The sequence below is a fragment of the Carassius gibelio genome, chromosome B16, assembly GCF_023724105.1.
Source record: "Carassius gibelio isolate Cgi1373 ecotype wild population from Czech Republic chromosome B16, carGib1.2-hapl.c, whole genome shotgun sequence".
NCBI lineage: Eukaryota > Metazoa > Chordata > Actinopteri > Cypriniformes > Cyprinidae > Carassius > Carassius gibelio.
In genome coordinates, this window is record NC_068411.1 from 4909736 (window position 1) to 4925458 (window position 15723).

Here is a 15723-nt window from a genome sequence, read left to right on the forward strand (position 1 = left end):
ACTGACAAACTACCCGATATCGCGTTCATAATCGAATGTGATTCACCTAATGAATGCAATATAGCATAGCTTGTCAGTGATCCATGGCGCTGTGTATTAAATGCATCTGAATAATTTCCATCTGAAAAGATATGATGGAGATTTACTGGTACTATTAATCTCAGAATCAGCTTTACTGATGAGATGTGTGTGACAATAACATGCAATTTATTGAGCAGCACTTGTTGGTTGATCACAAAGTGCAAAGTAGATGACGAAAACTAGGATGCCGTGGAATGATGCGCTTCTATAGTAGATAAAACACTGACACTTGTTACGGTTTGGGAAAAAAAGGGAGAAAACATAACCTAATAACTCGGTGGGTATCACATTTTGCATAAAATTTTGCATTTACTTTTCAATACCGACCAGATATACTGATTTTGGCAGAAACTCATTATTTATTTATTTTTTTTTTATCCAAAAACCAAACTCTTTAAATTCCCTATTAACTAAGAAAAATCATTTCCGCTTACTGATAGTAAGGTAATTGTTATAGAAGTAGGGCTGGGCGAAATATCTAACGATATGATCATGCGCATCTAATCAGTAAAGCTGCTTCCGTGATCACTGCTAAAATCGCCATCACCTGCTTATAATTGGAGTGGCATTTAATAGACAGAGCCGTAGATCGCTGACAAGCTATACGCCATATCGCTTCATTATCGCAGATGAATCGCCTTCGATAATGAACGCGATACTGCGTAGCTTGTCAGCGATCTACGGCTCTGTCTATTAAATGCCACTCCAATTATAAGCAGGTGATGGCGATTTTAGCAGTGATCACGGAAGCAGCTTTACTGATTAGATGCGCATGATCATATCGTTAGATATATCGCCCAGCCCTATATAGTAGTTATACTAAGGTATGGGATAGGGTGTACAGAATAAGGTATTAATGCTTGGTTTATAAGTATTAATAAACAGATAATATGTTAGTAACATACATACTAATAAGCTACTGGTTAATAGAGTTAGCTGATCTAAAGTATTATTGCTTTACATGCAAGCAGACTGACATTTTTTAATTCTGATCCCTATTCAATAATAAAGTTCCTCTCCGCTAAAACTCATTTTATATACAGGTGCTGGTCATATTATTAGAATATCATCTAAAAGTTGATTTATTTCACTAATTCCATTCAAAAAGTGAAACTTGCATATTATATTCATTCATTACACACAGACTGATATATTTCAAATGTTTATTTTGATGATTATAACTGACAACTAAGGAAAATCCCAAATTCAGTATCTCAGAAAATTTGAATATTACTTAAGACCAATACAAAGAAAGGATTTTTAGAAATCTTGGCCAATTGAAAAGCATGAACATGAAAAGTATGAGCATGTACAGCACTCAATACTTAGTTGGGGCTCCTTTTGCCTGAATTACTGCAGCATTGCAGCGTGGCATTAAATTGATCAGTCTGTGTCACTGCTCAGGTGTTGTGAGAGCCCAGGTTGCTCTGATAGTGGCCTTCAGCTCTTCTGCATTCTTGGGTCTGGCATATCGCATCTTCCTCTTCCCAGAACCCCATAGATTTTCTATGGGGTTAAGGTCAGGCGAGTTTGCTGGCCAATTAAGAACAGGGATACCATGGTCCTTAAACCAGGTACTGGAAGTTTTGACACTTTGTGCAGGTGGCAAGTCATGTTGGAAAATAAGATCTGCATCTTCATAAAGTTGGTCAGCAGCAGGAAGCATGAAGTGCTCTAAAACTTCCTGGTATACAGCAGTGTTGACCTTGGACCTCAGAAAACACAGTGGACCAACACCAGCAGATGACATGGCACCGCAAACATCACTGACTGTGGAAACTTTACACTGGACCTCAAGCATATGGATTGTGTGCATCTCCTCTCTCCCTCCAGACTCTGGGACCCTGATTTATAAAGGAATTGCAAAATTTACTTTCATCAGAGAACATAACTTTGGACCACTCAGCAGCAGTCCAGTCCTTTATGAAGCTTCTGACGCTGTCTGTTGTTCAAGAGTGGCTTGACACAAGGAATGCGACAGCTGAAACCCATGTCTTGCTATGTCTGTGCGTAGTGGTTCTTGAAGCACTGACTCCAGCTGCAGTCCACTCTTTATATCTCCCCCACATTTTTTATGGGTTTTTTCACAATCCTCTCCAGGGTGCGTTTATCTTTATTGTTTGCACACTTTTTTTCTACCACATCTTTTCCTTCCCTTCGCCTTGCTATTAATGTGCTTGGACACAGAGCTCTGTGAACAGCCATCCTCTTTTGCAATGACTTTTTGTGTCAATGGTCGTCTTTTATATATATATGGGTAATAACATAATATTGATTTAACAGCTGCAGTGGAGGGAATATTTCCCCGAATAACAGCTTGACTACGACTTAAATTTCGCTTTGTTCCTCACACTATGAATCACACAGCATCAGAAGACTCGGAACATATAGTCATATGTTTAGTCATTATGACATTTCTGTCCTTCCTGGATCCTCACAGACATGGTCCCTCTGAACTGTCAATGTATGAACATTAGTTGTGTGAAGATTATTTTTATTCCATGGAAAAAAGAAAAAAAAAACATTAGAGTGAGAAATGATTAAAGGAACAGTTCATATAAAACTCATCTAATCTGTATCAGGAGAGACATATGCAAAGCATTATATGGTTTACAAATTAAAACAGTCCGAAACAGTTATAAACAAATATGCTGGTGAGTTTTGATATGAGATCAAGTGAATGGATTTTTTTAAGTTCAAACCACCTTAATGATGTATACTAAGGATTACTTCTTGTACTGTTTTTATCAGCTGTTTGGACTCTCATTCTGACGGCACCCATTCACTGCAGTGGATCCTTTGGTAAGCAAGTGACGTAATGCTCGATTTCTCCAAAACTGTTTATGCTACACCAAAAAAAAAAAAAGAAAATATTAAAAAAAAAATCTTCCACACAAACCCAAAATATGATTATCTGTTGCATGTGTTCAAGCAACATGCATTAGTGGGGCTTTGTTCCTGAATGACTCCGTATTTGAACAAATCAGTTGTCTGAATGATACAATGACTCACTCATAAAGACTTGCTTCCACCTACTGGCGAAACACTGTAACCTGCACAAAGAGTCACTGAAAAATCCCCTCCATACTGACAGTCTGTCTGGAATGTGCAAACAGAGACAAGTGACACTAACAGTGAAAAGTCCCAGTGCTGACTAAATTTCTGAAGTCTTTGAAAGCCGGAATCTGGACCAGATTTAACTGTTGTATACTTTGTTTTAGTTAAGCTGACCAATGAGTATTTAGTACTTGAACTGCTTTATAATGTACAAACAACAACACTGACGTACGGCAGACTTTCTACGATTACAGAACAATTCTAAAAACCGTTCAGGTCAGGAAATAATCTCATAGACAGCATCACATTGTATGTTCACACAAATAATTAGCTGAAGATAAAGAAAACACACAAAGAAATGTAAATAGGATAGATGGGCAAAAAAGCCCCCTAGGGGCCCAATGTGCCATAATAAAGAGTGATGGTGGCTCCAGCCCTCCTATAGTCACCCACCACTGCACCGCTGTCAGGATTGAGTGTGGGTGTGATAATTGCTGCCATCTGACCCCCTGTCCTCTGAAAGACGATCCCACTGCAGGAAGGTAAGCACTGACTCTGTTTGTCCAAAGGCGTGGTTTCGTAAACATCCGAATCCTGACTAAAACTACTCTCTGCCTAGTGTTTGCTTGTGAGGTGTTTCGTAAGTTGGCCTTCCAATAATTTTCCATCCAACAGGAATGAAGACTTTTTGTTCCCCTCATTGCATAATAAGGTAATGCATCATCTAATAGTGTCTGTTAACTTAATTTGCCTCAAGGCACAGATTTTACATCAGGCAAGTGGTTGCCCAAAATACCACCAAAACTGCTAATCATATAAAAGTAACAAGATTATTCTTTAGATTAGTGAAAGTGAAAATCTGAAAATATCATATGTTTATGGGCAACAAGTCTGTATAAATGAACATTAGTTAATGTATTATGAACAAAAACAAATTAACAATGAACAATAAAGTAATGACTAATGTTTAAAAAAATCAATCTTATTTGAAAGTTTTAGCATATTTTAGTTGACAGTTCTTGAAACATATATGCTTATTTAGTTGAGTTGACTAACATACTAAATCACATTTAAAGTACTTGATTATAAATGTAATGCTACAGGACATTTTAACCCCATTTCAAAGACAATAGAAGTTATTGTAAAAAAATAAAGTTCTACACAGAGTAAGTGCGTCAAAAACCACACATAAGTTCAGCTAATTGTATTTAATATATCCAATAATAATAATAATATATTGTAACATTAAATTTATTTCTCACTTAAGTATTTTCTTTTAAAATATATTTTTCCATAATAAGTTACGCACAGTATACGTTACTTTTTTTCACAAGTGTGTGTAATTAAAAACTGACTTTTGGCTCCAATATAAGCACAATACACAACAGAAATGCATTTAGAGTATTATAAAGCATATACTACTGTACATACAAGCTTTTCAAACAATGTTTCAACAACCACAAAAGTTTGGTTAACTGTTTTCAGACGTTTTTCTAATTGACTGTTTGTTTGAGTCATTTAATAGACATTAACACTGCATAACTGGAAAATACTACAAGTGACTTTTATTGTAGATCAAGTTCATAAGTAATAGATGCTAAGCCTCAGGTTTCGAGAGGACTGCTCTTCATTCCATCTCTTAGAGCAATCTTGCTCACACTCATCCTCTAAGCAGTGATTTACATCATCTTTGGGGTACTTTCCGAATACACACAACGAAATTGGCCAATGTCCGGTACAGCATCCCAGATAGCAATCAAGAGTGACGCGCATGCATGTAAACGTCTAACTTTTATAAGATGAGTTGTGCTGTGACTGGTTTGCCAGAGGCATGTTTAGGTAACAAGGAGAGATTTGATTGGTGCGCAGCTGCTCTAAGATGAATGGCTTTGGCGACAAAGTGTCCGATAGTCTGATAGCCCCTGAGAAAGGACAGGGTGAGGGAAGGGGGAAGTCTTTAGGGAGGTCAAAAGGGAGATGCTAAGGTCATATTGATGACAGAGGAAGGAACTTTGAAAGAGAAAGAGAGGTGATGAACGACTTAGAATGATAAGGAAAGAAATGGCCAGTGAGAGAAAAAGAGAGATAGAGAGAGAGAGAGAGAGAGATGCTAACTGAGGAGAGATGTTTTATCTATGAATGACATGATGAGAAAAAGTGGGAATGCACTATGACCTTTGACTCCAGTGGCACAGGAGAGAAACAAACAGAGAGGCAAGCGCTCAGCACACTGTTTAACTCAATCTATAATCTGAACTATTTAACAACGCTGAGAGTAAAATATATCATACATGTGAAATAAGGTTTATACGATGGATCTTATGATCCTCTGAAAAAGAAACCTCAACCTTGTATAAAATCCACAACTACCTTGGTGTAAATTTCATTCTAGTAAGTAAAAATTAAAAATAAAGTAATTTTCCTACGTTTTTCAACATATTACCTGACAATTACTGTAGGTTTTGCAATCTCAAGATAAAATAATTCTTTTAACTTTTAAGAGTCACTTTTTCCCCTCAATAATCAATACTTTTATTCAGCAAGCATGCATTAAATTAACCAAAAGTGACAAGACTTTTACAGAGTTACCATTTCAAATAAATGCTGTTCTTTTTCGTCTTTTTTATTTTAATAAATTATGAAAAAATATAAAAAATATATATAAAGCAGCACAACTGTTTTCAACATTCATAATAATAATAATAATCAGAAATGTCTTTTGAGCAGCATATTAGAATGATTTCTGAAGGATCATGTCACACTGAAGACTGGGGTAAAATTACAGTTTAAAATATTTTAAAATAGAAAACATTTACTATAACCAGATTTCACAATATTACTGTTTTTGTTGTATTTTTTTTTATCAAGTAAATGCATGATTTGCTTAGTTTCAGATACTGTATATATGTCTTGACCTTACAGTCATGAGAGATCAAGTGTTTTTTTTACATATAACGTTTGGCACATAATTTTAGTAAGGAATTATGGCAACACATGGCACACAAACTCAAGCCAACTAAAATATACAGTACTTATGTGCAATGAAATTGCTAAAAGTAATACTAAACTAAATTTCATAGTTCTATGATGACTCCAGTGATACTCTATAACTACAAATCTACAAAAACAATATCTAGTACAAGAAAAACATGACTCGACTAGTTATCGCTAAACTTACACATGCACACATAAAATCAGAACATAACTGAATTAAAAACGATTGTAAAATATTTTTTCTGAACTTTAACAACATCTATGAAATACTGCATTTTTATGTATTAGACAGGAGACTCTTAGGGTCTGTGCAGCACAATGTTATCATAGTGTTCACTGTTCACACATAAAACCATTTACTGAAGTTTACTGTCAGATTCGGGAGCTTAGTTTAGGATTATAGATAGAGGTAAAGATTTGGCTCTCAATATATTGACACTCATTTATATATTGATTCTGATTATCTTGCTTTTACCTGGACATATCTTGTGAACAGGTCAGACCTGTAATGGGATTCAGCAACTGCTTGGCTTTAGGGTCACTGAAGAACAAACAGACAAACCAACACATTTAAATAGACACTTTAAGATAATTTCATATATACATATATATATATATATATGTGTGTGTATGTGTGTGTGTGTGTGTTGCATATATATTATATATGTTGCACCTGGGGCTTCAATGCAGTTGTGACTTCTCAAAGGTTGGATTAAATTTCCTTTAAATTCCTTCTAGGAAATGAATGCAAAAGTGAATAAATTAAGCAAAAACAATCGTCCTTAAAGATGATACACATTACATTCCATAGCGATGTGCATTGCTAAGCCCCATTTTAATTGAGGAATGACTTCACATTTCAGAGTTATTATCAGTTTTTAATAGTGATTATGCTCATTAACAGGTGACAACACTGGCCTTCACACTTAAAACTGGCTAACATTAAAATAGTTCCCCCCAAAATTAACGTTCTGTCATCTTTTACTCATTCTCATGTCATTTCGGTCCGAAACTTGGAACACAAATGAAGATATCTTTGATACTCTCTTTCTGTCCATCTATTTAAAGTCCACACAAATCAAATTTTCAAGATTTAATTCAAGCCCCCAAAAGAGACAGGGACGCTTTATGCGATAAATTGTGCACATATAAACAATGATAGATGCACAATATAATTACTTATGATAAAAGAAAGCTTAAACATGAATAATATCGAGACTCATGATGACATGAGGATGACTTTTGATGACATGATGAGTCAGTGGTTTAACTAGCTTTAGGGGGTTATTGAGTTAAATGAAGAAACGAGTGAGTTGAAGTGACAGCGCCCTCTTCTGGTTATATTATAAAAGATGCGTCTATAATAAGAGCCGTTTATACAGGATCAGGGTCCGGGACAGACATCTAGACCAACCCCATATTTTGTGATTTATAAAAATGCATTCACTTGTACTTGAATTACAAAAAAATAAAAAAATAAATACAAATGTTGTTGCAACAGGGTATTAAGCTAATTAACACAGATATAATCCATATTTATAAACTCAGTTTAACTGCAGCTGGCATTATACAAGTACAAATATCACACATAAACACATAAAATCACAATTAAAATCGTTATGGTAAGAATTTGCCAGAGGCGACAATCCAATTTACACAGTATAGGAACTGAAAGGAAATAAGAACAATTCGGTCAACAAAACCAATATCCTAATAAAATAAATACAGTCATATTGCTGTGAACCTGCCTTTATAGCATGTCTGTTGGGTTTCTTTAAAACACTAAAAAACAAAAACAAAAATTAATTATTGTTCTCTTTTTGTAACGTAGCAAGCACTCAGTAAGAGGCCTCAGTGTAACTGAAGTCATGTGATGAGGTTTGTGTGTGAGATCTATTAGCTTATGAAAGTCATGAGACAGGGGGGATCTGACTGCCAAGAGCTTATTTTCTCCAAAAGAAAACCCTTCCATTCGCTCAATATATATATATATATATATATATATATATATATATATATATATATATATATATATATATATATTTAGGCCAGTATTTTTAATTAATAAAAATTAGTAGTGCAGAGAAGATTAATTATTAATATATATATTGATTAATGATGTGAACCCAGCCATCATTCTAAAATACACATTAGTTAGAAAATACTGATGTCTAATTACTAGCGGACGAAACCATGTTCTACTTCCAGAGGGCGCATGATGGCTCAAAAAGCACAACGCTTCTTTAAACCATTTTGACATAGAAAGGTTTTTATCCTTATGGAGACATTTGCAAGCGTATACTGTTTTACATTTATTTATTTTTTCCAGTGACTGGTTCATGATATATAAACAAAAATCTGACACAAACACTCTATATAAAATATATAAAACACTGTCCTATCCTGAAATCGTGGCTGTGATTGGACAGCCTCAAAAAGTGCTGAGAAATGTAACAAGTATCATTTGACAGAGACGCGCTTGTATTTTTTTTTTTTTTTTTTTTTTAGCGAGGTTCTAGACAATAATTTACAAAATCATATAAACACTAAGATCGTTAATAAATATTCAACCGCATAAATAAAGAGAAAAAAAAAAAAAAAACGAAATTTTATTTTTAGACCCTTCGATATGGCTCAATGATCAATAAGCCCCGCCCACTCAGTGTAAACTTAAATGTGTTTTTTGCCCTTCTGTCGGTTTCCTATATTTCTGTGAGAGAAGAGCAGCGCGCTAGCTGCCGCCTCTAAGCATCACAGGTATGCGATTCATTCTCACTGGTTTCTTTTTTTTAAACAGTTTGTGTTTCGATGACATTTTAACAAGTATTGTTACATTAACAACATAAGTATGTCATTATTTTATCAGGCGAAGGGCCTGCTCAATGTCTTATTGCGTTGCGTAAATTGAAAACGTACATTTTTAGATTTAACCTTTAAAATGTTTTATCTTTTAATATTAACCTGTAGTATTATCTGTTTTAATTTCTGAAAATGACTGTAACACACTTCTTTAATATGATATAATGAATGAGATCTGATGTAAACAGCTGTTGTTTTTCAGTCCTCATGTCTCACAGAATGATGGACAGCTGTCACTCACAGTCACAGCCGAGAGATTTCAACAACCTCACTCAGACATGCAGCTCAAACATCCAGAAAATCACACAAAACAGTGAGTCGATATGTTTCACATATAAATGCACACTTGAAGAGACGTTCTTTATTGTTGTATTCTTAATAAACACACTTTGAATGATTATGGCTTTTCTCATAATTTAAAGTTCTGTCTCATATTATTCTGTGCATAGCTGGTCAAATCAAGAGCATGCTTTTCCAGCTTGCTACCAGACCAGACACACCAGAACTTGAAGACAGACTGTGAGTTCAGTTATATTTTTCTGTCCATTCTGTCTCACACATACTGATGAATACATTCTGATCTGATGCTGCATTTTATTTTCCTGTACAGAGAGGCAAAGTGGAATCAGAGCCACCTTTGATACTAGGGGCACATTTTTTGTACTCATTTTTATATGCTAATGTGTCTACACACAGATTTTAGGAGTTAGACAGGAAGTGACTATCTGACCCATATGTGAAATGAATGAGCAAACTCAAATAATGATAGGGGACAGGTACACCTTGAATGTGTTTTCCACTACTCCCATCATGCAAAAAAACAACAAAAAAAGCAATCTACATTCGGCCAAAATTGACAATTTCATTTCAAAGACCAATTTGTGAATCCGGTTTTTACATAAACAAGAGCATAAAATAAGAAAGATATAATACAATCCACCAAATCTACACAGTTCAATTAAGGAAAGAGCTGTGGTGACTTTTGTGCCATCTAGTGGTTAAGAGGAAAATTAAATCTAAATCAGAAAGGGATAGTTCGCCCAAAAATGAAAGTTCTGTCAGCATTTACTTACGCTCTTCTATGAGTTTCTTCTTGTGTTGATAACAAAAGAAGATATTTTGAAGAATGTTGGGAACCAAGCAGTTGATGGTAGCCATTGACTTCTAACTGTTTGTTTACCTACGTATTGTACATTCTTTAATCTTCTTTGTTCGCGACAAAAGAAAAAAACTCATATGGTTTTGGAACAACCTGGGGATGAGTGAATTGAGACAGAATTTTTATTTTTTTCTAGCGTAATTATAAAATGAAGTATTGAGTACTACCAATTAAAAATACTGTGTGTACTTACTATAGGGTTGTCTTTAGGAATAGTCTTAAAATATAAAACGTGATTACTTTACTTTGCGAGGAAGTTCATTAATAGAAACTAAAAACTATTAATGAACTAAAAACTATCTGTAGTATTTGATGATAGTTACTTGCAGAAACACTGTATAACAATTATCTCTCACAAAGTGGATAAACAGAGTGTGAGGATTACCAGCCATACTATTTCAGCTAGCATCTGCTCATTTTTGTATGCACTTATGAATAGTAACATCTCTGTATGTTGCAAACAGCCAGCAAATGCAGCACTACACAAACCAGTTAGCAAAAGAGACCAACAGACATCTGAAAGACCTGGGCTCTTTCCCACAGCCGCAGTCCCCGTCAGAACAGGTGAGTTCACACTCACTCATACTGGCCAGCTGCGGTCCCGCTAATGCTTCTCTTCACACAGCGGCAGCAGAGGATTCAGAAAGACCGTCTGATGAATGACTTCTCAGCTGCTCTCAACAACTTCCAAGTGGTCCAGCGGCGAGCTGCAGAGAGGGAGCGTGAATCAGTGGCACGGGCTCGAGCTGGCTCCAGACTAAACGTAACTATATTTGCTAAGTATCTAATGCTTTTATTTGTTCGCCATTTCCTTAACAAAAAGCCTTTCATTTTGCAGGTTGATGAGCTCAATCAAGATGAACAGCTTGTGACATTTGAAAAGTAGGAGACATATCTGTTTTGTGTAAAGAATTGGCATGAAAAATGGAAATTGGGTCATGGTTTACTCACGTCAGATTGTTCCAAACCCATAAATCTCAATTTCATCTTTCAAACACCAGCTGAGATATTTTTACATCCTCATCATCTTTGTTCAGACATTGAAAGTTCATAAAGACATTGTAAAATAATCCATCATAATTAAGCAGTTTAGTTTAATTTTCATGATCTAATTGTTATTCTAAATTAGTTCTTTTTAGGGAACTTGATTAACCCAAAGAGTTGATGTCTTGAGTCAACATTTATCCACAAGCTACTCAATCAAAATGTGCCCGATAATCACTCTAGCTGGAAATATCACAGAATATATGATATAAATTAGGATTTTGGTCTTCTTGCAGAACAGAAGATATTTGATCAAATAAAATGTACTGTTAATATAAATCGTAAATCAGCTACATTTGCATAGCTTTATTTAAATTGGTTTTTGAGCATGAATTTACATCCGTGGTGATAATATAGTGTACTAATGACGCAAATCGTTCATAACGTAAAAACTGGTGAAACATTTTTTAGCTGGTACATTGAAATGAACTGTCCAAAAAACCATTTTGTGGAAAAAAATCAAATGAACCATCAATAAATTGTTGTTTACTTCCGATTTCATTTGCTTCCAGCTATTTTTAACTGCAAACTGGTGTGTCTTACCATTTTATTTTAATGGATTGGCTTAATTATGAACTGGTTTGTAGTGCAAACAGTTTTACCGTTTACTGCACATTGTTATTCGTCTTATTCTTTCCCTATGGCTGCTAATGAACCAGAAATCTCATGCATTCACAGAAAACATCTTCCACTTTGAAAATTAAGGTGGATATAGAGCACATCAAATATGGTCAACAGAAGTTGTTTTTACCTGACGCTTGAGAACCAATAAGGTTCCCATGTCACACAAGCACATCTGAGGTTTGTTCTTGCTCTTTGGAACGACATGAGAGTGAGTAAATGATAATAGAATGGTTTAGAATTAAAATCGAAAAATGAATCCTTTATTAAGTAGTGTTCATAATTCATTTGACCCTAATTCAAACCCAAGGATCAAACATTGCCCTCATGTACCCTGATTTTGATTCAAATGCACAACACAGAGATGCAACACATATTCCAAAATTAATCAGATATGAACTCTGTTGGGTCCGTTGAGAGATATGATAGCAGAGATGTTCATAGCTTTTTTTAATTTGAAAAGAAATGAAGGGTGGAGGATGCAGACCGAAGAAGAGCCTTTGACTGAAGAGGACCTTCAGCTTATTAAAGAGAGAGAGACCAATATCCACCAGCTGGAGGTGAGCACTTCCTGGATCACATCGGCATACAAAAGAGCATTCCTCATAAGCACTCAAGCTAGCCTTTCAGACAACATCAGCTTTTTTGATCATTCATTTTTTTTATACCTTTAAAAGATGTCTTCAAATTCATTGCAGACAGTATACACGGCAATTACCAGACATGGATTGTAGTAAAATGTCCCAACTGCTTTCTGTTCTTGATTCTGGATTCAGTCGGACATTATGGATGTGAACCAGATCTTCAAGGACCTTGCAGTCATGATCCATGACCAGGGTGACATGATCGGTTAGTCTAGCTCTCTTCGCTGAACCCCGTTTTTTGCACTGATTTTAAGGCCTGCTTTCCTCCTGTCATCATTCACAGATAGCATCGAAGCCAACGTGGAGAGTGCAGAGGTGCGTGTGGAGCGAGGAGCTGAACAACTCCAGCAGGCGGCGTACCATCGGGTAGATTCAAATAGAAAACAGATCTTTAATAAAAATAATTCACAATATTATTGTTTTACTGTGTTTTTGATCAAATCAATGCAGTTTTGTTCAGCGTACTAGATTTCTATCAAAAACAAAAAAGGTCTCTATTTCAAAATTATTTCAGACTTTTGACTGGTAGTTTAGGTGGAAGATGCATATGCTAACATCAGCAGTGCTTCCTGGTTGACTGTATATAACTGTGTTTTTTCCTTTTAAGAGAAAATCCCGCAAGAGGATGTGTGTTCTGGCTCTGATCCTGTCGCTAGTGGTGGCCATCTTTGCTCTAAGAATTTGCAGAATCGGACAGAAGTACTGGATCCTACTTCAGTGTTGAGTGAATGACGTGTGTATGTTTATTACATATTTGTGAGAAAGAAAAAAAAAGACTTCAATTTGTGTAGGAATGGCTGGTAATATTGTGATGTGAACCTAGTGTTTCTGGAAGGTTTCAACCCAAATACTTCCTTCTGATCCAAAACTAAAGTTTTTTAAAGTTTTTAAAAATCAAATCATCTCAGATCTCAGCTCAAGCATAGCTTACAGAAACACGGTGGGTTTTCATTTATTAATACCCTAGTGAAGAATAAATATACTAAAATGTATTTAAAATACATGTATTTCATGCTAGGTATAAATACAATTACATATTTATGTACTTAAAAATAAAAATACCCTGCAGTGGTGCGTCTAATAGTTGATTTTGCTAAATTGGAAATAATGCAACATCTACACTTTAAATATCTTGCATTTAAAGTTCAATATTCAGATATTCAAAGATTATTCAATCCTCATCAATAAAAAAAAAACACTTTAAGCTTAATATTAAGAAATGCACATTGTGCACAAGTAGTACCCCAAATAAAGTTCAATTATCATTTTTATGTCAGTAAGTCTCGAGCGATATGTCATTAAATAATATAGTAATAGATTAGATTTAAGTATGAAATGTATTTTAAATATATTATAGATCAGATCCCAATATTAAGAGCCATTCATGCAGAAATACAGATGAGTGTATTCACTAAATCTGCACTTATGTGTTTCCTCTGTAAAAATGTCTGTCCATGAAATATCTGGAGCATATACAGTACAGCATTAATCATGATCAGGTTTACGTTTGCAACCCCTTGCATGAATGTAATTCTTTTTAAAAATTGTGTTTTGTAGTTACAGGTCTTGATCCATTATGCAAAATAATGGTTTATTCTCTAAACATATATATATATATATATAGAGAGAGAGAGAGAGAGACAGAAATATTTCTCAAAATTATTTCAAAGATTTTAATGCTGTATATGTTTGTATGCCCAGTGCTCTGATTCTCACAAGTACATTAATTTCTTAGTAGTACATAAATATGAAATACATTTTAATAAATTGTATATGAAATACATTTTAATAAATTGTATATGAAATACATTTTAATAAATTGTACTCCAATGCTACTCTTCTATATATCTATCAGTTTTTTTTTGTTCTTCTTTTTTCCCCTTTTTTTTAGATGATCAATATTTATTTCAGATAATTTGTTGGTAATGTTTCTTTTTGTATGCTTTAAAATTAAGAATAGGAACACAATGCATACTCTTTATTATACACAACCATTCAAACTACAATTAAGAAATGTTAATTTTATTCAGCTGGATGTGTTCATCTGATCAAAAGTAAATACATTTATGTCACAAAATATTTATATTTCAAACAAATTGTTCTAAAAAATCTTTAATAATAATCTAATGAATCATGTATGCAAATCAGCATAAGAATGATTTCTGAAGGATCACTTTACGCTGAAGACTGGAGTAAAGATGCAGAAAATTTAGCTTTGCATCACAGGAATATATACAGGTATATGTGTTTGTGTGTGTGTTGAAAACAAATAGTGTATAAATGCTTACAAATTGGTAAGTATATTGGACCAATGAAGATGCTGATTTAAATATAGGAATGCAAAGTAATGTTCAGTCTCTGTTTTACCCACTAGGTGTCACACAGTAAACATCACTGGCAGCCTGTCTTGTTCTTCAAAGGTAACCATGATATAGAGTTGATGCTTGTCGTTGTATAAACAGAATATTCAGTGTTGTGTCCTGTTGCTCAGGACAGACTCTTATCAAGGGTCAGCATCACAAATGATAACTTCGTCATGTTCATGCTGAGTTTGAAGTGCTCTTTGAAGTAATTTTCGAGTGGCCCTTCGTTGTTCTTGTACATCACTTATTGCCATAATCAGCGGGCAGAACACCCCCACTGTCCTCCACTGATTAGCATGACTAACAGTTCAACATGCACATCTTATATTCTATCCCACATTTTGGGAAAGTCTTGATTATGATTGCAGTGGCTGAAGTGTTCAATACATGGAGAAGTGTTTAGAGCTGAGAGGGACTGTGTAGGAGTTGGAGGTGGTGCATTGTTTCTTAGTGCAAACCATATCAGAATTGCAAATATTTCCTTAATTTAATGTAAAACTATTTTCCGTCGGGCATCATTGTCTGCACTAGAGTGTACAAAGTTATTGGCCATCATTTTGCCAAGAAATTATGGTCCTGGAAGAACATTTACACTGTATCAGCCAGCGGATTTTAGGAAAAGGGTTCAGGTTTGTTTTAGGCCAGAGGCTGAGAGCTTAAACAATCTAAATGCAGCCATAAATATGAATCTTTAAATCCAATTATGCATTACTAATACTAGTGTGCACTCTTTGTCTTATTTTGCACAGTTAACTAACAAAATAGCATCTGTGTCTTCTTTAGGAGAACAAAGAGAATCCTAAGAGAAAAAGTAACATGACCTCTCCCTCTTGGCTGCTGGTTTGATTGTGGTGTGAAAGGAGGGACATTGTTTGTCATATTCCTTTTCATCTGAGGCTAC

At 34.9% G+C, this 15723-nt stretch overlaps 1 protein-coding gene across 1 annotated transcript; it reads left to right on the forward strand.

The window, feature by feature from the left end:
• Nucleotides 1–8801: 8801 nt before the first annotated feature.
• Nucleotides 8802–14302, forward strand: LOC127974864 (syntaxin-12-like). Its single transcript, XM_052578433.1, has 10 exons — nucleotides 8802–8889; nucleotides 9194–9304; nucleotides 9441–9510; nucleotides 10615–10714; nucleotides 10776–10913; nucleotides 10989–11032; nucleotides 12279–12375; nucleotides 12592–12664; nucleotides 12743–12825; nucleotides 13067–14302. Exons 2-10 carry the CDS (start codon nucleotides 9199–9201, stop codon nucleotides 13181–13183), a joined length of 828 nt encoding a protein of 275 aa, XP_052434393.1. The 5' UTR covers nucleotides 8802–8889; nucleotides 9194–9198; the 3' UTR covers nucleotides 13184–14302.
• Nucleotides 14303–15723: the final 1421 nt, after the last annotated feature.